The sequence below is a fragment of the Varanus komodoensis genome, unplaced genomic scaffold (genome assembly GCF_004798865.1).
Source record: "Varanus komodoensis strain SLA01 unplaced genomic scaffold, ASM479886v1 scaffold33, whole genome shotgun sequence".
In the NCBI taxonomy this organism is placed as follows: Eukaryota; Metazoa; Chordata; class Lepidosauria; order Squamata; family Varanidae; genus Varanus; species Varanus komodoensis.
In genome coordinates this window covers 4127233-4154453 of record NW_025335817.1, presented here as the reverse complement: position 1 = coordinate 4154453, position 27221 = coordinate 4127233, and the positions used below count along the sequence as shown (strand labels likewise).

At 55.0% G+C, this 27221-nt stretch overlaps 1 protein-coding gene across 1 annotated transcript in view; it reads right to left on the bottom strand.

Moving 5' to 3' along the window:
- WDR72 (WD repeat domain 72) overlaps positions 1-19523 on the bottom strand; it is a 44236-nt gene extending 24713 nt beyond the window's left edge. The window contains exons 1-13 of the mRNA XM_044438541.1: positions 19371-19523; positions 18743-18849; positions 17104-17182; positions 16018-16192; positions 14123-14199; positions 13085-13204; positions 12192-12337; positions 11779-11875; positions 10778-10919; positions 10125-10370; positions 9040-9260; positions 8517-8712; positions 5113-5327 (exon numbers count right to left, since the gene is read on the bottom strand). Of these exons, the coding sequence (XP_044294476.1) occupies positions 5113-5327; positions 8517-8712; positions 9040-9260; positions 10125-10370; positions 10778-10919; positions 11779-11875; positions 12192-12337; positions 13085-13204; positions 14123-14199; positions 16018-16192; positions 17104-17182; positions 18743-18849; positions 19371-19523 (1974 nt within the window). The remainder of the gene's footprint in view (positions 1-5112; positions 5328-8516; positions 8713-9039; positions 9261-10124; positions 10371-10777; positions 10920-11778; positions 11876-12191; positions 12338-13084; positions 13205-14122; positions 14200-16017; positions 16193-17103; positions 17183-18742; positions 18850-19370) is intronic.
- Between the last annotated feature and the right edge of the window lie 7698 nt (positions 19524-27221).

The window sequence follows — 27221 nt, the reverse complement described above, 5'->3', positions numbered from 1 at the left end:
ATCACAGCTCATTCAAAAGCCAGAGAACTTCGTATGTAAATAACTGAACATGAGCAACCAAGCCAGAAAGGGAGTTCTGTCTTCCAAACCTCTTTAAATAACTATACTGTATTAAGTTCAAGGAGAAAGATGGCCAAAATCAAATCTCACATAAAGTCTTGCATTTTTTCCTTTTTAAAGATGTTCATGTCTTTGGGGAAAACATTTTAAAATTTCACGGTCCTTCTGTTGGAAAGGGATACTTGTGCAACCTCCTGGCAGCCAAGGCCTCCCTCTGGATGCCAAACACCAACAGCTGAAGCGGAGCTGCAACCGAGAACTGCTCACCTCCCCAGGAAAGCACTTCCAAGCGCTGGACGCTGCTTCAAAGAGTCACCTATGAATCCCACACACCAAGTGGACCTGTGCTAAGGATTTTCTTGGCATTCTGCAGTTCTGGGGCATTTTGCGCATTAAGGGGCAAATAACAGTACCTTGAGTCCAAAATGGTAAGTAATGTAAACCATGAAAGATTAGAGTGACAGGGTGATTCTGACCATTGACTCCAGCCAAACTCTAGCTGCTAGATTTTGAATGCACTGAAGAGGCTTAATTACCCGCCATGGCAGCCACGCAGTGCTCAGTGGAGGACGACATCTGCTGACGACTCTAGCTAGGTCGGAAGGCCTCGCTGCGCCCCTCATCGCCACCATCGCGCTCGTCCTGCTTCAGCACTGCTCGGAGTGCCCTGCTCTGAACCCACAGAGGCTGTGATGCTCGCCAGCTCCCCGCCAGGCAAGGTCAATGCAAAGGAGTGAGGAAGGATGCATGGTGCGCAGACAAGGCTGCCAGCCAGCCGACCCCAGGCCAAATGCAAAGCTAGGCCTTGCTCCTCTATTTCACGGTGAGAAATGGGGATGGGGGCAGCATGGGAGGAGAGCACCTGATGATCCAACTCATTTATGGAATGCAGATGAGAAAGGTGGTCACATGCAAGCCGCTCTCATTACTGCGTCTCCGTGGGTCGGGAATGCTTCCTCTGACGCTTCTTCCATCCAACTTGCTTGCTTGGGGCTCTTCTCCTCTTGACTGCTAGAGAAGCAGAGTGCCACTGTCTTCCAGTGAACCAGTTTCTGCAGCTGTGCTGCTTTTGAGAGATCCCTCACTTGGGAGCCCGCAATTGGAAGAGGAGAAAGAACTATGAGTATTCATGTTGGGTTCTGAGCAATGCTGCTCCAAACAGAGAATTTGTTTCTTTCCAGCAAATGAAAGCTCGCCGTGCTGTATTCTTCTTGCAGCACTGGAAGGAGTGGGCTCTTGCTCTTGGGCCCGCTTGCTCTAGGCTCCCTGGAGGCTCCGGCTTGGCTGCTATGAGAAAGAGAACTCCAGGCTAGTTCTTGAAGAGCCCCAATCTTCTTGCTTGCTTGGGGTGGCTTGGGCCACCTTTGGGGGTCATCCACTGTTCCTAATCAATACACACAGATGCACAGGTGGCCCGAAGTCAGCTGTGTGCACCTTTTGAAAAGCTTTCAGGAGGAGGCTAACCCTCCTCCTAATCGTCAGGTGATTCACAATGTGCTAAATTAAAGATTATTCATTGGCACATTGTTTTTAGATCTCTAAGACTCCAGAGTTAAACGCGACTTCAAAGACAAATCCACTGGGCAGCCAGGCCCATAACAGTGCAGATACACCCCGAGTCAAGACTCATCCTCATGCACGCCTATTTGTGCTGGACTGTGTGAACCGCTTCACCACTGGGAGAGATGGCAGGCAACCCCTGGCAGCTCCAGGCAATGCAAAGAGAAGACAAATTGGCAATTCCACCCCAGCAGTGAAACCTCCTCCTGTGTCCCCCAGAGACAATGTATGGACCGAAAACTGGGGAAGAGGCTTTAATACTTGCATTAGTTCAGCTCACTTTCCTAGATATTCCTAAGAAGCAAAACCGTTTAAGTCACTTGGCATTGCAGCAGCTTAAGGCCAACAGGAAACACAAGCATGGTTTAGCTTTGCCTTTAAAATACTATCCAGGCATCCTTGTTTGAAGGCAGAGGAGCTAATCTGGTCATTAAGAAGTTTTCTAATTAGCCTGAATAGTGGGGGTCAGGGTCTTGTAACACGCCCATCAAGAAAAGCAAAGCATGTGTCTGCATATGCTCACAGAATTTTTACCTGATTTACCCTCTACAGGTGTGTCCTGAAACAGAATAAAACATGCCAGTGATCCTTTGTGAGATCAAATAGTTACTTTCTGTATTTCAGTTTTCTGTCTCCTATATAATAAAACATATCCAAATGTAGCTTAAGGGAAACAATCAGTACATTCTGTGTGTGAGAGCACACTTGCACACACGTAAGAAAGGAAGAGAGAGAGAGAGCAGTCGCATCTGCAGCTGTTAAGCCGTTGTTAATATACATGATTTAACCGATGCTGGAGAAGGGACCGTATTCATTCAAACAGAGAGAGAAAATCGTCCTCCAAACGGCATTTTTCCTTGATACAGGTGGAACGATGAGGCTTTCCACCACCCCTTCTTCTCAGGTGTGTCCTGCGGGTGGGCATGGTTTTTGCCTGGCATTGGCACAACGAAATTCTTCCAGTGAAACAGCTGATCTATTGCCGCAGCAAAGCAGAGCAAGAAACGGGCTTCCCCTGCCAAATCTCCTGCAATCAGAGGCCTGCTTCCAGCCCCTCTCACAGCTGGCCAGGTAGCATAACAACCAGGGCTAGCCGAGCCCCGCAGCTCCCTGCCTGCAAGGGCAGCGCAAAGAGAGGCCGGGCGCGCCAGCACATCCTTGTCGCCACAATGAGGTCAGCATCGCCCTGTGAGAGGGCTGACATGCACGAGCATCCTCTGTTTTCGCAGTCATCCGGAAGGAGGAGGAGAAGAGAACAACACTTTGCCAGTGGCCAGACAGGTCGAGTTCCAAACTGTGCTTACAGGGCAGCTGACCTAAAGCAGAAAATGAGAAATCTTCCAAAGCTACATACATACCTTTCGGTTTCATATAATCTTTTTCCAGGATTGCAGATCCTCGCATATAAAAACTCTCTACCTCTGAAGCATTTACTGCATCCCCTGTTTTAATCTGCGTACACACAACCACCCACACCCGCATTCTGCTTTAAAATAATACCTAGATTTTCCTTTCCAAATGGTAGACCACGTCCTATAAACTCAGCAGGAAACCAGAACAAGAGAAAGAGCAGGTTGCGCCAAACAAGAGGCCACTATTGATTTTTCTCCCATGTAGCAGAGCCCCCCCTCCTTCAGTGGCTGTCAAAACCTCCTCTAACAGCTGGAGTCAAATTGCGCTATTTACAGCAAAGCCCTTGTCAGGCGGGCCATAAGTATTCTGACAATGCCCTATTCAAATGGGCCTTAGCAGCCACACAAATGGCAGGCTCTCCCTTATCGATGACGGAGCCCAGCCCCACATGTGTGATTTTTGCGGAAATCCTCCCTCCCTCCCTCTCTTCACACGGTGAAGTGGCGCTTTCAATGGCCAGCGGAGGCACTCCACATGAGGGGGCCTTTGACTTGCAAAATTAAAATCTGTTTAGGGATATCGGAGGAATTTGACAACACGCACATTTTATCTTGCATTGACCGCATTGGTCACACCAGGAAGAACAAGGCCCTTCTCTTCTTGGCACACGCTCTGCACTCAAAAGCCTCTGAGCAGCGTGAAATTGGAGCAGTGACCCTCGGCAGCAGCAATTGCTATTCAAACAAACACAATAAGGAAGGAGCCACCTTTGATGATGTTCTGTGAGGTGCATTAAGGGCATGATCCACCCTGAGTTAACTGCTTAACAGTCCCATTGATTTCCATGGGAGAGATTTAAGAACAGTCAACTCTTCTCCCTGGAATTCAGTGGAACTTAAAAGCACAAATTTGGGTGGGTCATGAACTAAATTTTAGGGGTCTCAGAAACTGGTTTTTCAATTACTTGTAGACAATTTCAGCTGTAGAAGAGATTCATTATACAAATTGCTCTATATTTTAAACACAAAACCAAGCCCAGATTCATTTGAATGACATTCTTCTCGAAGTCTTACTGTTTTTAATGACCCATCACTTGTACTACATAAAAAGCTTTATATTAAAGATGGCAATGGTCTTACACAAGTTATGTAACTGTTTTTGCTGACGGGCACCTGTGACCGTGGGGAGCAGGCAGCCCTCATGTCCCCAAGGCCCCACCAGCTTGTGCACCAGCAAAAACATCCAAAGGCTAAAGTGCTTAGAAAGGATTTCTGGGGAAGAAGGGACCAGGCAGATGTGAAACCCACAACTAGCAAGACAAGGGCACTACCATATTGATTGGGGTGGGAAGCTTGCATTATTGCAAACATCAGGCTCTCGGTGGATGGTGGCAGCGAGGCGGTGGGGGGGCTTCCATGGTTTACGTAACATTTTAAAACATGTATATGCAAAGCAATAGGTATTTTACAAGTTTGCTCTCATATTGAGTCTTCATGGGTTTTGCGCGGGTGCACAAAGTGACAGCAACAAACTCAAACGGGAGGAAGGGAGGAATTCTGCCCTCTAGCCAACAAGGGCCACTGGCTAAAAGCAGCTGCCCCAAGGGCCAGCCCCACCCTCTGTGGGCACAGGCTGGATCTCACACAGGATGACTCTCCCTTCACTCCTGCGAGGCCTGGGGGCTGCTCTGTCCCCAGAGGGCCTCCCCGCTTCCCATCCACTTTCCTCAGATCACCAGCTACCTCTGTGCACTCGCAAAAGCCTTGCTGCGCATTACGCACAGCATCACCACCCCAGCACCCCTTCCTCTTCCAAAGTGAGAGGCAGCTTTAGGTGAACCATGTGGTATCATGGGAGGCTTCCAGGTACTGGATGAGTAGCTGTTCCCACAGAGCCAGCGCCGCAAGAACACGCCCAGGACTGCGCTAGGTGTTGCTGGCTATGGACAGATGGTCCTGAGTAGCAAGCAGGGAGAGCAGAAATGCACGGAAACTTGGAGAGGGGAATGGAATGGAATGGAGGGTGAAGGCAAAGCAGAAAGGATCTCTCAGCCCGTGTCTGGGGCCCTGTTCACATGCACACAGAGTCCACCGTCTCCTCCTGTTCAGAGGAGCAAGCAGCCTCTTTCCATAGACTCACCCCACAAGCGAAAGACTTTCCTTGGTGAGCAAGGCTGCCGCAGGAAATGTTGCCAAATGTATAGGAGCTGGAAGATTGACCGCCTGCATGTTTCTGCTTCTCTGGGTCTTCTTCACAGACAGGGAGCAGAGGGTCTGTCACTGTCCGAGCTGAGTCTTCGCAGCAAGCAAGGATCACCTTGGCCATTTCCCCACTTTCGTGGCGCTCCAGAATTCCTAGATAAAGAGCAAAGCAGTGTGGAGATATTTAGAGGGAATATTATTCCGCCTGATAGTGGCACATGTGATGCAATTTGCGGGATCATGTCTTGCCTCTGAGCGACTTAAGAGCTTCTCAATCGGTGTCCTATCAAAAATGGAACTCACAAGATGTTCGTAAAGCCAGCAGTGTGTCTACAACTGCAAAGTCAAGGCAACAGTCCTGTCCCTGTTTATGTCAGGGCATGCCGGAAGAAAGAATAAAGCCATTTGAGTCACACGTGGTACTGGCTCTCTCACACAGACGCTGCAAGCAGGAGCCCAGTCATGTGGAAGCGCATTTCCAGCGGTCACCAACCCACTTAGTACCAAAATGTAGGCATGATATGATTGGTATCACTTAGCCTTGGTGGGGTAAGATCCATGCTTGGACCAAAGCAATGAGTGGTACACTCTGCCCACAGAAGAGACGTAGCGGAAAATGAGAGGGACATACACAGAGCCATGAAGCTGAGGATGGAGGCAGAAAGACTGAGAAGGGCTCGGTCCAAGGCCTGGGGACAGAGGGGAGGCAGGGCCAGTCGGCACCCGTTCACCTCAGCTGCCTCCCCAAAGGGGCAGGTGATCAACCATCCCGAGATGCTTGTAGTGGATGGAAGATAAAAGCTTCAAGTAAACAAACCAACCAACCAGGGAAAAGACACGCAGATGCTGAAAGGAGGGAGTCGCAAGGCAGGGCAGGGGAAGCCGGGGTTAAGAGCACAGCCCCCTTCCACAGGAACAGCTAGAGCAGATGGCTAAACTAGGATTCTTCTGGTGCCAAACGTACCCAGGGCAGGCGAGTAACGTATAAATCGGGGTCATGCAAGGTAATTGGCAAGCACCGTCCAGCTTCGACAGAACCACCACTTGTGCTTGTGCACTTGCAGTGCTGGGCACTCTCCTTGGTGCAGCGTCACAGGAAACCCATTCAAGAGACTAATGGTGGCAAGCAGGCCGCCGGCTTCTCACAGGGAAGCACAAATGGTGCGGGGAGAGGCAGATGCAAATCCCCACAAGCGCATCCCTGCCCTCCCCTAGCCACAGTCTCGCTCTCCAGCTCTGCGTGGGGACATCCAGGCAATGCTGGACGGCGCCCACAAGGCGCCCAGGGCAAACGTCAGCTCCAAATTCCTCAGGCTCCGCAATTCACCCTGCGCCCTGCCACGTCCAGTGTTCCTGGAATCCTGCCCAGAGTATCCAAAGTGCAAGGGGTAGCTGACGGGGCTCTTTTACCCTCAGAACTGACACCCTTCTTTCTCCTTCCGCAGCTACTCTTCTTCAGCTACACATTGCTGCAGATACTGTGTTATCAACAGCCAGCGTTCATACCACACCTGACGGCTGCCCTCCAGTGTCCACACGTCAAACAGCAGGATGCAGGAGGCCTGCCTTTACGGTTCCCTTTTCACTCGCATCTTTTCGTTTTGCACAGATGAGAGGACCAGCTTCCAACCGCAGGAGACTGGCCTATGTACTCTCAGCTTCACTCCCTGACCCACGGTTGCTTAAAAAAACAAAGCCACCGATGGCCTGAATCCTTCTGGGAGCTCTCTGTTTTTCCTCCTTGTTCATATTTTCCCCATTTCAGTTTTTGCACTGGCTTGCTCCTCTTCACAGTATTCTCTTAGCCCTTCCGACAGTCACCTGTAGCTGGTGGGGCACTGCCGGGGGCCATGCCACAAACACGGCTGCCTGAACGCTCCTGCGCCCCTAAGCCACCGCTGGAGGCAGAAAGGGTGATGTGACATTCAATGGTGCCAGGCTCACAGCCTGGTCAAAAGCCTTCCTTCAGAACAGACCAAAACAGAAATGCCCACATGCCCATTTGCTCTGGATTCTTAAATATCCACTCCCGTGAGGGTAGTGAGGAGCCACATAAGTCACCCCTCCATGCAGGACTGTGTCTTGGCTCCTGCTCTGCCACCTGTCTCCTCAGCGGATGTGGCAGAAAAGGAACCCGGTAACAGGTGACACAGTGGGAACTGGCACGGTGCCAACTTCAGGTCCAGCTTTGCTATCTGTGGCTTAGGGGTTTAAAAATACGCTTGCAGTATATTGACATAATGCTGAAGCATAACTGAAAGCGCAAGCGATAGCCACGCAGAAGTCCCGCAAACTCAACGCATACCATACAGGCAGATGCTACTCTCGTCAAATGGCCTCAAGTATCACAACACAGATGTTTCATCCAGGCTTGTTCCAAATAAAACAGAGTGTGAGGGGATACTGTAAGCTTGCAGAGCTCTCGGGGAAGACCTAATGGCCTCCTAATTGGATTTTGCACCTCTCTAAATGAATGTCGGCTTTTCCGTTGAGGCAAAGCTTGTTAATTCAGTAGGCTGGGTGGTGCGGGAAGATGAAGGCATACTTCCAATTTCTAAAGATAATCTGCTTGAAAAGGGCTGCTGGAATTCACTTTGGGCATTGCTTGGAACCAGTTTCAGGCACAGAGCAGAGAATGTAACATAAGACTGTCACTGAGAGTGTTCTGAGTGCATTCCCTCTACTGCTAACTGCAAGCAACTGCTTCCGGCATGCTGGGCTTGGGTGTCCAGGGTGCCTTCCTGACCACCGAAGGGTGTGATGCCTCCAGCAGCACTTCATCACGCAGAACTGCAGCTGGATGGGAGGGAAGGGCCAACTCCTTTACCAAGCGTGGCCTGCACCCTAGCTTCCCTCCATCTCAAGGTAGCTATCTATTCATAACATCACAATAAAAATATCAAACACGAAAAACAGAGCACAGTAGCTGCCATTCAAAGCAAAACAGTCTAGAAGCATCAGCCTCTCTGCCTGGCTCAAATCCTCCATCAGCATCAAAGAGTTTTGGAGAGGAGCTGCTTTTCCTAGAGGAAAAAGCACCAGCAAGGAAGAAGCCAGCCAGATCTGCCCAGGGAGGGGCTCCAGCCAAGTCTGTGGCACCACCAAGAGGGCACTGCCTGGCACCGTCGCTCACCACACAAAGGCTGCACGAGAACAAGCATCCTCAACTCAGCATCCAGGTAAAGCCCTTACCCATTATTATGGGCCTGTCCCCTAAAATTCAGCTCTTCAAACTAAATGTTTGCCTGCAAGAAATAAAGCTGGAAGTAATTCCCACAAGTGTCCATCGTATTTTACAATGAAACAGAAGATGGTGCACAGGCAGAGAAGCCTTTTGCTCACCTGTCTCAATATCCCAAATATAAACGGAATCGTTTTCACATCCAACAACCAGCAGGTTTTCCACAGGATGCCACCGAAGCATCTTCACGGGGAAAAGGTGCTTCCTGGCATGCAAGATGCAGGCTCGCTCCTGGATGTGCAGAAGCACTACCGAGTGGTCCCTGCAGATGCAGCACACGATCCGGTGGCCTTTAAACTGCAAAGGCAAAGCAAAACAAGAATTTTAAAGCAGGTTCTTCACATACATCAGTGCAAACACGGGCACCCACACACAGACATGCGCTGTCCCCCCAAGCCCCGGGGAATGTTGGGGCTTACAGGGGATATTTCTGTCAAAGAATGCACCCAAGGGCTCATGCGCACCCTGCCAATGGCTGAGCCTCGTGAGCCCCAGTGTAGCATTCGCACGTGGGGCAGGTGGTTTCTTTCCATGCAGAGCTTCCTTCTGTGCGGGGTTTCCTGTTCTGCAAAGGCAAAACCACGAAGGGAAGAGAATATTCTCTGCTTCTGATCCCGCACTCACTCTGTAGTTCTCTGAAGACAGCCGCAGGTCCATGACGGGGCCAGCCAGCAAGGAGAAATGATGCAGCACTTCTGCCGTGCACATGTCCCACCAGATCACACAGGAGTCCTGGCTGCCGGAAACCAGCCAGCTGGGATCAAAGCGGGCGGACTGCCCGTGGAGGTAAAGCAAGGACGTCACGCTGCTGCTATGGCCGCTGAGCAGCCTGCGGGGCAGGGCGCCTGGAGGGAGGCGAAAGGAGGCGAGTCGGCACTAAGCCCCACCAGCCAGGGGCTGTGCCGGCTGGGCAAAAAGGGACACTGTGGCAAGAGACAAGCGTGCAGTTGCAGTTGCAGACAAGAGACAGTTGCAGACAAGCGTGGCTACCACACTTCAGTGCTGCTTCAGCGAGGTTTTGCTCCTATTTCATTCTCATGGGAATCCCATTTGCCCAAACCTTTTGCTGCAATTTAACAGGTCGTTACTCCCCATCAAGGCCTGGGTTCAGTAAAAGAGGAGTTCAGATCCATTCATCCACTACATTTATATTCCACCTTCCACAAAAAATGCCATTTGAGATGGAGAACACCAAAACTGGAGAGCAGCTTCTTGTAAGTAGGATTTCAGAAAACAAGTGGCTGTGGAGAGAGGGCTGAAACGCCCCTGCACAAGCAGGATGGCTTTCCTCAGGATGGGGGCGAACGGGTCAGTGGCATGTAGTGTTTGCCACACCCAGCCTTGCCCCACTAAGAGGACTGCTCCCGCAGACAGAAGGTGGCTGCTTGCCCTCGCAATGCCCCCCGTTTGCCCGGGACGCAGATTTATTTCCCACCCCATTACTCCTGCCAGGTCAAGCTGTGGGGTTTGGTCCCCACCAGACAGCTCTGCAGGTCTCCCAGGGGTGGCCCTCGTCCAAAGCCCTGCTCAGCCCCTGCAGCTCGCCTGCGCCCGGCTGGCACCCACGCCAAGCCCAGCTGAGTCCCGAATGTCATCAGACACCGAGCAACAGGCCTTCCAGGGAGCTTTCTGCCTTTATTCAACACAAGGCATCAGTCAGAAGCCCAGCCAAGCTGGGATTCTGCACGCCTCCATGCCCGGCAGCTCACCTTCCAGCAAGGAAGCATCTTCCAGCAGCCTGACCTTGGCAGCTTGCAGAGCCAGGACAATGAAAATCCTGCCGTCTTCACATCCGCACACCAAGGCATCGAGGCTGGGGATGAACACCGAGGAAGTGATGGTGGCGCTCCTGCCCCCGGCATCAGCCCCACAGAGATGGTCGGCAGCAGCGGCCTCTACAGGTCTCTGGCCATCGAAGTCATCCTGGAGAGCCCAGGAGGCTGCTATGGGGATCTCTACAGAGAAATACAAATGCACCACAGTTTGCAAAGCCGAGCTGCTGAAGGACACGGAGGTGAAATTCAAGCGAGGACGTGTCTGACTTTTCCTGACTTCATCCTGTCGACGACAGGTGACGCCTGGAAAACGCTAAAAAGCATTCCAGTCCTGCTTTTAAAAAGTCCTATGTCCCACTGTGACGGAGCGGGCGCGACAAGAGTGCCCGTCCTCTCCAGGCCTTGCACGATCTGGCAGTCTTCTGCACCCCTTTAGATGCCCAGATGAACCCGGATCATTATTGTCCCACCAGGCAGATCAGGAGCTGTGGCATTTCTGCCCCTCCACACCAGCATCCCCTCCTGGAGACCTCCAGCATTTACCCTTTCAGTTGTGCTGCTTCTGGGAGATCAAAAGTTGTCCTAACCTTTTGGAGAACCATCTAGAGTTGAAACTGGGACATCAGGAATATGCCACAAAGTGATTCTTCCGGAGGTTTCTCCACAATATAGGATCTTATAAAAAGGTTCCTTTCTTTCATTCATGAAGCCCATAACATAAGAGAAACTCTGTTTAAAAAAACACCCAGAGGGGTAACTCGGTTAGTTATTCGCAGCAGGAATGACGACGAGGCCAAGGCTCCCTAAAGGCTCACAGGCCACCATGTGATGCAGGAAGGCCTCTCTGTCGCCGCCACACACGGTGTTGTGGCCAGAGGGCAGGCTGACATCAGGGGCTGGCTCAGTGGAGGGAAGCCGGACTGGGCTTTCCGGTCCTGCTCCTTACGCCGCTCGGCCCCCTGGCCAGGCCCACCCTGAACATGCAGCTGCTGTGCCCGTGGCCCAAGGGCTGCGTCAATGTCACCCATGCTCCCCCCACCCCCTGCCCCCACCCCCAAAGCCTGCAGGCAGCGCTTCGGTCTACAAATCCTCGGGAACAGATAACAAGGGGAGGCATGAACGCTGTGGGCTCCAAGTGCAGTCAGGAGGGCCAGCTCCCCGAGACAGAGCTGCTTCCCTTGCTGAGCAGAGTCGAAGGCACACCCAAGGCAGGGAGAAGGGCCGAAGAGCCAGAGGGACAGCCAGGCGGGAGGCGCACAGAGCAGGCAAAGGCTTGGCCCACCCCCATTAGCTGTGCAGGTGCCACACCTCCTCACACGGCCCTCATGTTTTGCACACTGGCCTAGTCACGCCACAGCACCCTCTCGCTAGTTTCTAAGTGACCTGGGGGTGATGAAATGGGGGGGGGGGCTTTTGCTGTTTGCTTAGGTATGACCTTACTGGTAGCCAGCGAACAGAATCGCACTGCCCACTTTAAAAACCCTAACGCTGACCATAACCCTTTGTGAATAAGCCCCAAGCTGGTAGGTGCTGCCTGCCATGGGTCTGCCCCTTGCCACTGAAGACACACAAGAGCCCCAGCTGTTACCTTGTTATCTTCCACATCTGTAGAACAGAGCAAGACGGGATGAACTGTTTCTTTGAGCACCCCTCCACTGAATGGCTGTACACTCCAGGAAAGGCCACTAAATCCCCAGGAAAAGAAGAAAACATCAAAAATACATCTTTTCAACCAGCAAGGAGTGCCCAAGGATCCCGAGCTCAGTGCAGCGTAATGATACGCAGTCTTTTCCTCCTCCTTCCCCACAGCATCCCACGCCTCGCATGGCTGATTTTACCCACTGCTTTGACCAACGAAAGGCAGCCGCTGGCGGACCCCGAGCGAAGCCCCTCCAGCCAAAGTGACTGTGTTGTACAATCTGATCACTGGGTTTTTCACTAGCCTCCCAAAGTTCAGCGGGTGCCCGAAACATTTGTTGCATGCTCCCAACCTGAGCGCACCTGTTCAGCAGCTGGTAGATACAGCCATGGCCACCTTCTGTCCAAATTATCAGTCTGTGTGCAGCAAGGACGTCACCCCCAGCAAAGCACTGGCCGCTTGGGCTAAATTCAGTCCACAGCAAGGAGAAGTCACAGTAATCGTACACCTAAAGTCACAGGGAGAGAAGCTTGCATCTGTTGGGCGAGGCTCAGTAAAGCCAAAGGCAACAGCAGGATTTCAGTCTAGTGGCTGCATCCAGAGTTCCTCCCTGGGACACACGCCAAGACTCCAAAGGGCGATGCGGCACGCACAAACCTGGAGCCTGAAATGGCCGTGGGTCTTTGCCATCGGGTGCTCGCACAGCACTGCCTCCTCTACTGTCCCCCCTCCCTGGGGTTTCGGTGGGGGAGGGGTCTTTTGGACAAGGGAACATCATGTGAACAATGGACCTCTGTGGCCAGAGTCACAAGGCCCCTGTTCGCAATTGGTCGCCGTCTCTTGCCACAGGATGCCTTGGTCGAGCTGAAAGGCTCTTGTACCAACCCAAGGAGTCACTCCACTCGAAACTGCAGAGCTGCCCAGACTCATAGGCTGTAAATACTGAGAAATCCAACTCAGCAGGCTGTCCGTTCTAACTCTACTGCAGATTTTAAGAACCGGACATCTGAAGACTCAGGGCCTGATGCTGATTTAGTTTAGCTTCTCAAACTGGGCAGCATTTGATCTGCACTGAAATTCAGAAAACTAAAAATACAAAGTGACTCAGTCCATCCACTTGTGGTTTTTCTCTTGCGGTTTCCAATACCACACGAGCAGTTAGCTCACTTTCCAATCATCACCACCGCAGCTCATCACCTGGGACCGCATAAGCCGAAGGTCCCTGTGAGGGAAGGAGAGAGCATGTTCCGCGTACCTTCCAGCAGGTGGAGAACACGACTAAGAGGAGCCGTTCTGTGTAGGTGCAAAATCGGACTGCATTGCAGCAGCCACAGTCCAGGGACTTCGATTCCCTTTCGTTAATACTTTGCGCCTCCTGCGTATCACAAGCAAAGGAACCAGAAGTGGCAGCGGGCTCATGACAACGGCCAAGATGGCGCCACACAGAAACAGTCCAAGAAGCTCACTGCTCCGCCCTCACAACCCCGCCCTGGCCAGGGAGAGGCTCGCCTCAAGCAGCCCCCGCAGATCAGCCACTGAGGCCCTCAGACATGGCCAGGCTGCCTTACAGCCTGCAGACAGTCGTCTGACTCTGCTCCAGCTTAGGCCGCACGGCCCGTCACAACTGAGCCAGGGAGCAATGGAGCCAGGATGTCAGCTGCTCCAGTCTCTAGGAACCCCTCTTGGGTTGTGCAGCCAGAAGCGAACAAGTTGCAGCCCGTGCTCCTTGGGTCCCTCCCTGGGAATCAAATGCGGAAGACCAAGCTAGGCCACCCCTCCTGGAGGGAAGGTCCTTGCAGCCCTAGAAGAGGCCGCAAAACTTGAAGAAATCTGATTTAGTATCTGCAGGCCTGATCAGTTACGGCCCGCTACGGATTTTGCCATTTTTAGCAAGGTTATGGAGCAGGTGGTGGGGTACTGAGCTCTGTTTATGGCCTTGGAAGAGGCAATCCAAAGCATCCTATGGCCCATTAGATGCTGCTTGGAAGCCTATGGGTGTGCTCGCTTATCACACAATCTAAATGTGGTGTTCAGAATTACAAGGCTGTGATAGGAACCACACTAGAAATGGTGGTGGAGGTCTCCAGATTCCAGAGATGTCGGAGCCACATGCCCTTTCCTGAGGCCATTAGCGATGCTTTTCCATCCTCCTGCCACTGGGTTGCCGATCACAGAAGAATTGTCTGATTCTAACCCCCACCCTCCAATTCAACAACTCTGTATAAATCTGCAGGATTTTGCCCAACTTAGAGACTTTGAAAGTTAACAGATCATGGCCCTGTGCAGCTCTTACCTGTATCTTGCTTACCGAAGATGACAGGTCCCAGACCTTAAGATCTCCTGCTGCAGACACTGCTATTAAGGAATCCTCTGTGGAAAAGCAACACAGATGTACTTATGAAGACTGAGCCGAGCTGCAGAGAGAGGGCAGAGCTAGCTGGGACGCAGACGCCAAGCAGAGCAGCAGATGACGACCTGGCTGTCAGGCATTATGAGGAAATGGAAGGACAAAGATGGCTGTTCAGCTCCTGCCGGGGTTAACTCGGGCAGCCCCCACCCAGCCTTGCCTGGAAGTGTTTTTGGTTCCTGCCACTGTGTGATCACAGCACTTGCCCTCCACGTGCATTTCGCACCCACACCCTAACCTCCCCGACCTCGGTGCTCAATGGCCCACCTGCCTGCATCTCTGGGCGCTTCTTCTTGAACCATTTGGCCATTTGGGACATGAGAGGCAGCGCCAGAAAACCCAAGGGAAGGCAAAGGCATTAGCTTGCACTGGACCCTGTTTGTGACACATCACAGAAACACAGCCCCACATGTCTACAACTCGGAGACAAGAAAGACACAAGAGGGCTGGCTGGGGATGCAGTATCTTAAGGGTTTTGGTATCGGTATCATCATCATCTAGTGCAGTGGTGACGAATCTATGGCAGAGAAGAGCCTTCTCTGTTGGCATGCAAGCCAAGTCGCCCCAGCATTGCCCCAGCAGCCGAGCATCTGGCATGGTTTTGATGGTTGGAATGTGTTTGGAATGGGCAGAAATGATGAGCTGAGCAGAAAAAGCTACTCAAGGAAGGCTTTTTCAAAATCGCATTATTCTCAAAGACACTTTAGCCCTCTATTAGGGTTAGGGCTGTGCACCAGGGCACGGTTAGGGTAGGAAAACGAGGTGTCCTGGCATGATTTTGATGGTTGGAATATGTTTAGAATGGGCAGAAAAGATGAGCTGAGCAGAAAAAGCTACTCAAGGAAGGATTTTTCAAAATCGCCCTCTTTTCAATGGAACTTTCGCCCTATATTACAGTGAGGGGTGTGCAGCAGGGCAGGGTTAGGCTTAGAAAAACGAGGTGTCCTGGCATGATTTTGATGGTTGGAATGTGTTTGGAATGAGCGGAAGTGATGAGCTGTGCAGAAAAAGCTACTCAAGGCATATAGGGGCCATGCGCATGCTCGAAATAGGAGTAATGGTGCCAGGCGATGACGTCACAAGCCACGACTCATTAACCGCGACTCATCCAAGCTTTTGCATGGCTGGTCAGTGCGCTGCCATGGGGGGGGGGGGGAGAGAGAGAGAGAGAGAGAGATTTGCTTGGACTGGCTGTGAGTTGTTTTTTTCTAAACTAAAACCTCAATTTTCAGGTTTTATTGTAATGTTGGCACTTTGCAATAAATACGTGGTTTTTGGGTTGCAGTTTAGGCACTCGGTCTCTAAAAGGTTCACCATCACTGGGTTAGGGTTCGAAAAATGAGATGTTCTGGCATGATTTTGATGGTTGGAATGTGTTTACAATGGGCAGAAATGATGAGCTGTGCAGAAAAAGCTACTCAAGGAAGGCCTTTTCAAAATCGCATTATTTTCAATGGAACTTTAGCCCTATATTAGGGTTGGGGCTGTGCGCCAGAGAAAAACCCTAGGAGGAGAAGGCAGAGCTGGCGGAAAAGCCAGCTGGAAGAGACAGCAGAAAGGCAGGTGGCTGTCACTTGCCTGTCTGCGCAGCTGCGGCCCATCCTGCTTCTCTCTCAAGCAGCAGGAATATCGGGAGGGGGCGGGCTTCCCCCCACCTCAGCCGGCCTGAGCACTGCTGAGCTCACAGCCGTGCTGAGCAGCTGCGCCAGGCCTGCCTCTGCGCACTGGCACTCGGCCCCAGCAGCGGGGCCTCCTCGCCGACGACTCCAGCGGAGGCGTACCTTGGATCCGGGGGGAGTGCACCAAGCACATGCAGCTGATCCAGTCTGACGCGTGAGAAGACGCCAGCGTGTGAAGCACAGCCAGCGTTCTGGCGTCAATGACGAGGATGTCGTCATAATGTCCACAGCACAGGAGCCAGCCCTCTCCCGTCATGCGGAAGGTGTTGCGGTAGTACTGCCGAGGGAGAGCGCCGCGGGTGAGCAGGCAGGGCCACACGGCGCGGCCCCGCCAAGCCAAGCCCATGCAGGGGCCCCGGCCCCGCCTGGCAGCAGCGTGCCCCTGCGTGGGAGGCCCCTGGGCATCCTGGGACAGCAGCACCCTCTGGTCTGGTGCCCACAGCTGAGCGGCCCCGGAAGCGGAGGGGGACGGAGCCCATCTGCCTTCCTGCCCCCCTGCCCCACGCTGTGTGAGCAAGGCGAGCACCTGCGGCCTGTGCAGCTGGGCGCTGGCAGGGCTGACCCGGGCCAGGGCAGGGGCCCGGCCGGCACGGGTGAGTGCAAGAGAAGCGCCGGCAGCACATGGTGGTCCACAAACAGTGCTTGCGGCCATCCAGCGAGGGAAGCCCAGCGGGACGGGCCAGGGGCCAAAAGCACAGGCATTTCCCCAGAAGTCCACAGAGCCCCTCTGCCGCGGCCTGTGAGCATCTTGGTCCTCACGGCTCCCGTCGTGAGACAGCCCGGGGGCAGGAGGGCCGGGTACCACGCCTCACTCCACCTGTCAGCCGTGCTGGCGGCCTGCACTCTCTGCCATGGCTTGCCTGCCCCGGCCCCATCCCTGAGGGCAGGCAGGAGGTGGACGGAGCAGGTGCTCTTCCGCCTGGCATGCGGACAGAACCCACGCCAGCAGCTGCACTGAGGGCGCCTGAGCAGCCCTAAGCTAAAAGCTGCGGCCGCCTTAACAATGTGCAGCTCTCTTAGTATTCCCTGGCGGGCTGCACCCCACCCTTCCCTTGCCCGACGCTTTAGGAGAGATGCCTTGAGGGGCTGCCAGAGCCCCTAAGCGTACGAGACCAAGCTGCCAGGAGAGTCCTCCGGCGGGGGGGGCGGGGGGGCAGACAGGTTCCATCCAGAAGGTGCTGCACTTACACAAATTGCCGTGTGCCTAAAGGGAAGCCTTGCATTTGCGACACACTGTCCGCAGCTGACATTCCAAATGCACATTTCCCTGCCAAGAGACGACAGCCGAGTTAGCATTTCTAGTCACGTGCCTAGAATGAGAGTAGCATGCAGCCCCTGAGGGTTTTCCTCTGCACACAGTGACTGTTTGTGCAGCCGCCTCACCATTAAAAACTGTGGGGGGGGGGAATGCTGTTGCTATGCGAGTGCGCACAGGGGAAATCTACCAGCGCACCTGCACCCGGGGACACCTCTCCCTCTGCTTTGGTGACCACATTCGGCTGCTCTGTGACCAAACAGGCACGTTCTCTCCCACTGCAGCTCAACAAGAATCCACTGCTCTCCTTCACTGCAAGGGCACCAAACAATCTTCATTTTGCCCAGCTCAAGCTGCACTTTTGCAAAGCACCATCTGCCTGGCTTGGGGGGGGATGCTGGGGGCCTCCAGGCTGCATCCCCAGCCAGGGGAGAACATACAGCGACCCCCAGAGAAGGGCATTACTGATGCCCAGCACCTCAGTCCTTCCCAGAAATCACAGTGCTTCATTTTGTGACAGAAACTCCATTTTAGTATGGCTTTATTATTATATTGTGAAAATGATTTGAAATGCAGCAGACATGCCTCATAGTAAGGAAAGCAGAAGCGAAATGCTCTGCTTTAACAGGCCAATACTTTATATGTCCCCCCACGGATCTCATAAAGCTTTACTCCCAAGTAAGTGCATAAATGATTTCAGCAATAACCAATTGAATTCAGAACTATTTGTACTATTTATTTAAAATGCGAATACCTCAATCCATTGTTTAGTGTAATAAAAGTAGAATTAGGGACGGGGAGAGCGAGAGGATGAGGGGGAGAGCGAGAGGATGAGGGGGAGGATGAGAGCATCCGAGTTCCTTCTGCAGCCTCCCACAGTGGTTCACAGACAGTAAGCAGCACATATAATGCACCTGTGCCTTGCACAGCACCTCAACAGCTTTCCTTGGAAGCATCCAAGGACGGCATCAACCTCTTTAGTGAGGAGGAGGATGGATCCAAGACTATTTATCAAACACATGTCCTTCTCTCAGCCAAAAATGATGCCAAAACTAAGGTAGCCCCATAAAGCCCATAGAGATGCACAGCAGCTGGGCATTGTCAAAAATGTGCATGCACCGCCTTTGGCCTCAGGGCCAGCATAAGCCGAACCTCTGGGGGGCACAGCCCTTTTCTGTAGTTTGTTTCCCCCTGGCTTTCTACGTCTTTCATTATCTGACCACAAGGTGGTGCTGCAGTACAGCCCGGAAAGAGGATTGTGACAGGCAAGAGACTTGGTTTTGTTCTGCAGCTGAAATGTAATCGCTAACCTCCCACACTCTAAGGAAAAATGTGAAAATAGCTGGAGAACACAGGAGAGGCCCCAAAGGACAGCAACAGGATCATGCTCGTCCAACAGGGCCTCGCACAGAGAAACCCTTTCTCTGTGGACCCTGCTCCACTTCTCCAGCAATGATGCTATAAATTGCTAGCTATTGCCCAACAACAAGCAGGATCATTTCTTGCTCCGCTGGAACTTTCCACGGAAATAAGCCGAAGGTGAGTGTTTATGGGAAATGCCAATCAACTGACCCGTTCTCCGTAGAACTGACTATGTAGGGTTGCTTCTCAAAGTCTCTCGCTTTAGCTAAACATGTCACAGACGCCGTGTGACCAAAGAGCATTTGCTTCGAGGAAATCTAGGACAGCAAAAAATTAAGCATGTGACAATGTCAATACAGCCCTTTCCTTAGAACATGTTAAGACTGTAAGGAGAGCCTCGAAGCTGGATCAGACCGACGCTCCATCTGGTCTGGCATTCAATTCACACAGGGGCCAGCCACATCTGCACACCCTTCCACCCCGACTGAGAGCAAAACCCACGGAAAGGAGGCGGCACGGGGCAGAGTTCTGCTGAGAGGAGCTGAGCCGGGTTCTGGGGACATTCTGAGCCTCTCATAAGAAGGATGCTTCCATGCCCTGTGCTGCCATCCCCCCTCCCCACAACGTGTGACCCCGTGGCAAGGGCAGCATCCAGAAGCACGGCTGCCGGCAAACCTGCTTGGGACGAGGGCCAGCTGGGGCGAGTCAGCAGAGCAGCATCTCTTCAGCCAGGGCTCCTGACTGGCGATGTGGGCACAGGGATGCGAGGGAAGGAATGAGGACCGCTTGAGGATGGCTCTCAAGCGCGTGGGCCTGGCCAGCGTTCAGCAATTCCCACCTTTAGCTCTGCAGACAGATCCCAGAGACAGATCTGCCCCTCCTGGCTCCCTGTCACGATGGTGCCCTGGTCCTCCGTGATCAGGATGGCTGTGATGCTGTGGACTGGGGCCTGCTTGCCCCACAACGCCACAACCTGCACGGAGCCCTTCATGGCAAGCTAACCTGAAAAGAAAGGAAGGTGTTTCAGCAGCAGGTGGGGCAGACACGGTGGCATGAACATGTTCTACAGACTCGTTCAGGGGCCACGGGCGATCTCCCAGGAGAATGCCTCCCGTGAAGCACCGCAGCATGAGGTGTGAGTGTTCTGCGGTCTGTGAAGAAAGCGTGGCTATTTAGGAAAGTGTCCTTTATTTGCTTAATGTGTCTATAACCCACCTGATCAAACTTATCTCAAGGGGTCTTGCAACGGCAACAAGCTGAGACAGAACACACGGCAGCAGCAAGCAATGTAGAGTCACAGAACACCAACAGAAAAAGCCAACGCAGCCCTTGGTATGCATAGAGCGTATCTTGCATTGCTCCACTCAGGCTCCCTCGCAGATCCTGAGGGATGGGGAGTGAGGAAGCAGTGCAGTGGGTCACCTTCCCTCCTGCTTCACGGGCCTTTTGCAGCCCTCCCACATTCCTCTCACCCAGAACACAGAGCTGTTCCTGCAAGGTCTGCTGGAAGTGCATGGACACAGGCACCGGGGGCCAGGAAAGGCCTCCCATCATCACCCAGAGGGGTCCCACCAGGCCTCACCCCTTCCCCTGTCACCCTGCGGTTAGCATGAGCTGGAACGCGGTGCCAGGAACAAGCCAGGGCCTGCTGGCAATGCTATTTGTATTTCTAGAATGAGCAGCACCAGAAATACTCACTTCATTCCACACGATAATTTGCCACAACCGGAAGGAGCACCGCAAGGGCCAGGCAATCCTCCAGCTGTCCTCACATCAGAGGTTTGAAGCACCAATTCAATTTTATAATGTTAATCTCGGCCTGCCACTCAGAAATTTTCTCAGAGGAATATGATTGTTCTCTGGATTTCATTTTAAGACTGATTTTCTACTTCAACAATCAATAAAAATATGCTTTCATCAAAATTATCTTGGTCAAATTCAAGGGGCCATCTCAAGCTCTCTTGGTGACACAATATTAGTTAAAAAACTTGATGTTGCTCCCGAACTGCGAAATGAGGCAAGGAAAGCAGAAGCATCTCAGCACATGGCCTCCTACAGGCAGGGGGTCCAGAGCAGAGCCCTTGCCCATGCCCTGGGAGCTGGTCCTGCCCCTATGCATCGCGATGCACATCACCCCACCACCCCTATGCGTACGCTACCAGAAAATCGCACCGAGCCCGTGCCTTCCAATGCACACCTAGTCTGTGCCCGCATGGAGAACCTGGGCAGCACCACGGGAAACACTGGCTAGGGTGCAAGCCGGCCTCTCCCTGGAGTCTGGGGCACAGGGCATCGGTGGAAGCCCTTCCTTTCCCCAGGCCATTGCAGAGCCGGGTTTTCGCGCCGCCACCGCCACCTCCCTTGCACTGCGTCTCATCCTGGCAAAGCTCTGCACTCTTTCCCGGAGCGTTAGGGATTCGCACCGCGCTTCGCACGGCAGGTGCGGCCTGCAAATGAGACGCGGCTACGGCGAGGCGAGGCAAGGCGAGGCGAGGCAGCCGCCCGGGAGGAACGCGAGGCCGACGGTTGCACCGCGGGGCGCCCGAGAGAGCTCCTGGGCAGGGCTCGGCTGGCAGCGCCCCTGCGGGCGGAGCACAGGCCACTACAGGAGTCCCTCGGCTCGGCTCTCCGGCAGGCGGCTCGAAAGCCGGAGGCTTCGCCACAACGCCGACGGGGAAGCGGGTGGCCCCCGCCACACGCGCAGGGCGCTTCTCGCCTGGCCTTAGCGGCCCCGGGGCTCTCTCCTGGAAAGCAGCCCGCGGAGAAGCCGCGCCCGGCCCTCGGGGAGCAAGGGCGCAGCCTGGCCCGGAAAGGGCGCGGGCGACAGGCCCCCCGCGGCCCCCTTGGCGCACGCCGCGGCCCGAGCCTGCAGCAGCGCCGTCGCGGGCCGCCAAGAGGGGCTCCCGCACGCGGCGCCCTCCCCGCCCCGGGCTTCGGCCCGGCCCGGTCCGCGCGCCTCCCGCGCCTGCCCCTAGCGGCCCGGCCGCGAGCCCGGAACGCGCCTGGAGGGCTGGAGCTGCCTCCCAGCCAGGGAGGGAGGCTACGCGCGGTCACTCACCGGCGCGGGCCCCGCAGGGCCAGGCTGTTCCGCCGGGCTCTCTCGGCGCCCAGGCAGCGCCCGCGGCGCTCCCGCTTGCTCCCTTCCTGAGCCGGGCTCCTCTCCCCGCCGGCGGCAGCAGCTCTTGCTGCTCGCTGCTGCTGCTGCTGCTGCCGGGAACAGCCGCCCTGGACTGGGGCCGAGCACCGCTGGAGCTGGGCATGCTGTGGCGCGGCAGAACCAGCCGGTGGGAACCGGCCTCTGCCCGCCCCGCTGCCTGCTCCTGCAGGGCGGCTGGGCTCGGCTCGGCTCCAGCAAGGCCCAGCAGGCAGGGGCCTTCGCCTCGGCCTCTGGAGCAGCGGTGGCCCCCGCCCGGGGGTGGGCTGTGGGGCCTTGCTCTCGGGCAGCCCGCTCCCTGGAAGCCCTGGGCACGGGAAGGGAGCACGCCTCGTTTCTCACGAGCAGCGTTGCCTCCTTCTCTTCAGCAGGTCGTGAGTGGCCTGCCCTGCACACCCTTCTAGCCCCGGCCTCACTCAGCGCTCCTCCCTCCCTGCCTAGTGAGAAACTGGAGAATCCCACAAAGGGGAACCGCCAGCCAGGGTTGTGATGTGGCCAAAGCTGGGCAGGTTGCTGGAACTCCTGCCGTGAAGCACACAATCACCCCTTTCCCTGCATGCAAGGTCTCTTGTTCCCTCACAACTTTTCCCTTACCAGGATTTAAATACTGACCCACCAATTCAAGCAGGGATTCGACTGAAGTTTTCCCTCAGTGTCTTATAAGCATGGCATGGCGCCAAGGTGATGAAAAGACACTGGAGTGCGGAATTTAATCTTGACGAAGTGATGGAATCATGGCAGTGTGGGAGCAGCAGATGTTGGTTTTCTGAGCCTGAACATCATCATCCCTCAGAGTCACAGTCTGTTTATTAAAAAGAACCAAAGGAAGCACCCTCTGTGCCTTTTTCGCATCAGTCCTCCAGCCCATTCTCCCCCTTCAAAGAGCACCAGCATAAACTAAGCCCTGGGCTGGGAGCTGGGCCAAGTTACGGGGGCATCCTCAGCAGCAGAAGGAGCAGCAAAACCTTGGGGATAGACCCAAACCACTGGCAAGGTCCTGAAGACAAGCTGCAGGCTCCCTGAGAGTTATTTATTCATTTATTTAGGGGACTTCTATGCCGCCCCATTCGCCGAAGCCTCGGGGCAGCTCACAAACATAAATAAATCATATAAAATAATATAATGTAACAGTATAAAATTAAGTCGCCCTGGCCAAAGAATAAAATAAATAATATTAACAATTAAAATAACGTTTGAATAAAAAGGTCTTCGTCTGGCGCCGAAAAACAAATAACGACGGCGCCAGGCGAACCTCTCTGGGGAGCACATTCCATAGATTGGACGCCACCACGGAGAAAGCCCTCCTCCGAGTACCTACCCTCCTAATTTCTTTCATGGAGGGTTCCCGGAGAAGGGCCTCTCCCGCAGATCTCAAGGGGCGGGCAGGCATATATGGAAGTAAGCGCTCCTTCAGGTAACCAGGACCCAAGCCGTTTAGGGCTTTATAGGTCATCACCAACACCTTGAATTGGGCCCGGACTTCAATGGGAAGCCAGTGAAGCTGATGGAGAACTGGAGTCATGTGAACATAATGCCCAGTCCCCGTCAGCAGCCTGGCAGCTCTATTTTGAACCAATTGAAGTATCCGGACCGTCTCCAAGGGCAGTCCAACGTAAAGCGTGTTACAGAAGTCAAGTTGGGAAGTCACCAACGCGTGTGTCACTGTCGCCACCCATTTACCCACCCATGTGTTCTTGTGGCACTAAACTGCCTGTGCAGCCTCTGCAGGGGCTTGTGTGGTATGAAGCTGGTAGATGTCAGCTATGCAAGAATAAAACAGAGTGTGAATTACGAGGGGGCTATCTAACCCTGGCATGCCACATTCTCTGGGTTCCTGCCTATTTAAAATGGTGGCCACAGCCCTGTGCTGGGGTACAAGCAGCCCCAGTGAATCAAAACACCTTTGCATGTGTCTCACCCACACTAGAGACATTCAGGAAGAAGCTGGGCAGCCATCTGAGTGGGGTGGTGTGACTTGGTGTCCTGCAACAGCAGGGGGTGGATTGGATGGCCTTCAGGGCCCCTTCCAACTCTACTATGATTCTAGGTCATTGATGTGGATGGATGAGAATGTAAAATGATAACATTCATAGAAGCACATCGCTGTGGAGTGTGGAAGGGTACGGCCAGGTGGGTTCACCAGTCATTGCTGTCACTGGGCCTCTTCAGGGATGTTCAGTGGTCATGGTTCCTCCTGTGGTTCGTTTTCTTTAAGCTGGAAATGGATGGCCGAGCTCCACCAATGGAGGGACGTCCTTTTTAAAGAGGGGCACTGGCAATGTCCGTGGCCATCCTCAGCAAGCCGCTTAAGATTGGGCAGGTGGACCAAATCTCCTGGGCAAGCGCGGAATGTGCCTCGCCACAGTGTGCAAGAGCAGAGGACATACTGCCTCCGTTATCACTCTGACACCCCACCTTGCCACCAAAAGAGCACTCCGAGCAGTCGCAGTTATGAAATACAGATGGAAAGCTGTCGCGATGCATGCATACTGAAAAGGCCACCGCCTCGAGCACCAACAGCACCCAGCCTGCCACGGCTCCCGCCCCACCCCTGCAGCCACAATCCTACCTAAGGAGGGGGCAGCCCAGCTTCCTTGGCAGGAGCTCCAGAGCATGGAGTGGCTGCTGGGAAGCTCCTGAGGGCCCAGCAGGTGCGCAATGAGGCAGGTGTGCAGCACCGCCAGACGAGACGAGGCGGATCGCTGCCCGCAGATTCCTCACTGGCGTTCCCTCAGGCCCGGCCCTTCTCAGGCCTTCTCCGCACTCCCGCCTCCGCCCCCTCTCCAGATCTTGGAGGCGCCGGGAGTCCCTGCCACGCCCAACTGCCAAAACCACAGGATGCTCCCTGGGGAGCTTCAGGTTGCAGCTGCAGGAGAACCACGCAACTCGCAATGTTTACCTCCAAACACTTCAGCTCTTGCCCCAACCGGCGCAGGAGGTGCCTGGCGCTCTCCAGAGGTGGCTCTTTACCTTGCCTGATGCGTGGGTGCAGGGACCTGGTCTGCCATGAGCCAGCCCGGTCCAGCCCTGCCGGGCACAGTCTGCCCGTCTATTAGGGTGCATCTGGAGGGGTGCTTCCCGGACGCCAGCAATGCCTCAGAAGCTGCCACAAACACCGCTGCACTCTCGCCCAGGTCTGCTGGCGGCGTTCAGCTTCGGCCGGGTCTTTCAGCGGGAATGGCGGAGCTGCCAGAGTCCTGGAACACACTCGTCCTCGGAGGCCGGCTACGGCTCTTCCACAGTGCTGCCTTTAAAAGTTGTGCCAGGGGGGCTCTGCAAGCTGGCTATGCCCAACCCGCGCCCGCCCGAGACCCTGCTGCCTCGGCAGGATCTGGGCCCGGCAGTCTGTGAGGCGGTCTCCCTCGACGCCCAGGTCTGCTCCCCTGAAATGGCCTCACTGTGTGGGATGGCAGTGCCGTGGCCTGCCCGCCTGCTCTCCGGGCCTCCACCTGCAGCCAGGCGAGCGGGCGGGCAACGCGTGGGCCTCCAGGCGTTTCGGCGAGACACTGGCCCAGCCCACGGAGCCCACGGGGCAGGCCGAGGGGCTGCAGGCCCAGGAGGAACGGGCGCCCTAGAAGGCCTTCCCTCCTCAAGGGACTCCAAGGAAGGGGCGCCGAGGGACCTGCCGCAGTCATGCCTGGCCGGCCCGCGGGAAAGGCAGGAAAGCGCCCAGCTGCCCCGAGGGCGCGGAAGCCCCGTGTGTGGACAAGGGGCAGCCAAGGCCCAGGGCCTGCCAGGAGCTGGACTTCCGCTCTAAGCCAGGCAAGGGTGCCTCCTTCCCTCCCCGCCTGCCTGCCTGTCTCTGTTTACAAAACGCCGAGATGTGGCAGCGGCGCTGTGTACAAAACACGGAAAGCACGCCCGGCAGCGAGCAGCCCAAGGGCACAAGGAGCACAGACCGGAGCGAGGAGGGTCACCTCTGCAGAAGCCACGGGGGGGGGGGGGGGGGGGGATCGGGGGGGGCGGGGGGCCCCCCCGGCCCCGGGGGGGCCCCCCCCCCCCCCCAGGCCAGCGGTCAGCAAGCCCTTGGGAGTGCAAAGGGCGACACAGAAGCATCGCTGCCTTCCACGCCTGGCACAGCGTGTCCCAGGACCCTCGGCACAAGCGCTCTTTGCCAGCCAGCCAAAGAATGAACAACAACGCTGCCACCAGGGAAATAACCAAAGCCGGATGGGTTTTGCCTTGAAATCGGGGGTTTGGGCGTTGAAGTGCAGTGGAAGATGCCGGTGGGTCTCTGAGTCCCATGGCCGGGTGGGTGCCGAGGCCGCTCCCCTTCCCCACTGCCACCTGCTCTTGCCCTGCCTCTCTGGCCGGCCCAGACAAGGGGGGGGGGGGAATGAGGCCACAGCCTCCTCAGGTGCTGACTTTCTGCCAGGCAGCAGACTAAGCAGTGGCAGCCTGGCAAGACCACAGACAACTGGCAAGAACAGCTTTCCTGGGACATTCAGAAACCCGGAGCCATGTGAGCTGGGCCTCGGAGCAGACCAGGATGGAGGGGAAGTTCCAACTGACAGCAGCTGCCACCTGTCCCAGCCAGATCCCGCCTTACAGGGCCAAGGGCTGCTCTCCATGCTGGGGCGACCTTGAGCCCAGAGACAGCGTCTTCCACAGAATTGCCAAGAGAGGGGTTGCAACAGGCTCCCCACGCAGGTGTATTACAGTCTCCGTTCTTGTTTCCTGGTGAGACATGCCATGTGGAGGAGGGATTTGTGGTAGAGGTGCAAAGGGGGGGGGCAGTCTGGGAGCATCTCCCAGGAGCAGTGAGGTGGGCTTCAGATGAAAGTGAGGACTTGGAGAGAGAAGCAACATCCCGATTCTCCACCTGCCCCCCAAAGGGCCCTGCTTTTACTTTGCCATCAGCGTGTCTTATTTACAGCAGGCCCAGATCTGGGGAGGGGGCAGCCAGAGGGCCGTTGGCTCTCACAACAGACACTTTGCTTGCTTGCCTGCTTGCTCTCACAGCTGCTGGATGTACAACTTGCCTGCTGGGGGTGGGGGAACTGTCCCCTTTGCCCGCCTCTGGCTTGGGAGCTTGTTCACAGACAATGTCATCTGGCCTGCAGGATGTTCCCGTTTTCCCACTGCCGCTTCTGTCCAGGTGGGAAGGTGGCATAGCTGTGCAGCTGCTTGGATGGTTATCCCCCTTCCCTTCTAGCCCCAGGGCAGCAGGATCCTGCCCTGGGCCACTGAGAGGGCAATCCTGTGCTTCTTCACTCAGAAACAAGTCCCACCAAGCTCGGTGCAGCTGGGAACATGTGCATAGGATTGCCTCCCAGAGAAGACAGCAGCTGGACCCCTGGGAAACTCCCAGCTCTTCACCGAAAGGCCCGCTCTGTTCGTTCAGTGGACGTGAGTCATCCTCTCTGTCAGAGGATGTGGAGTAGCAACCCAGATTTTCTGCCGGCAGCTCCAGCCCTGTCAGGATTCAGCAGGCTGCGCCGCGGACGAGCAGGTCCCTCCCGTTCTGCTGGCAGCTGCCCTTGCAGCGCTGCCCTGTGGCCTGCTGCCCACCAGGGGCTCCTGCTGAGCCACCTA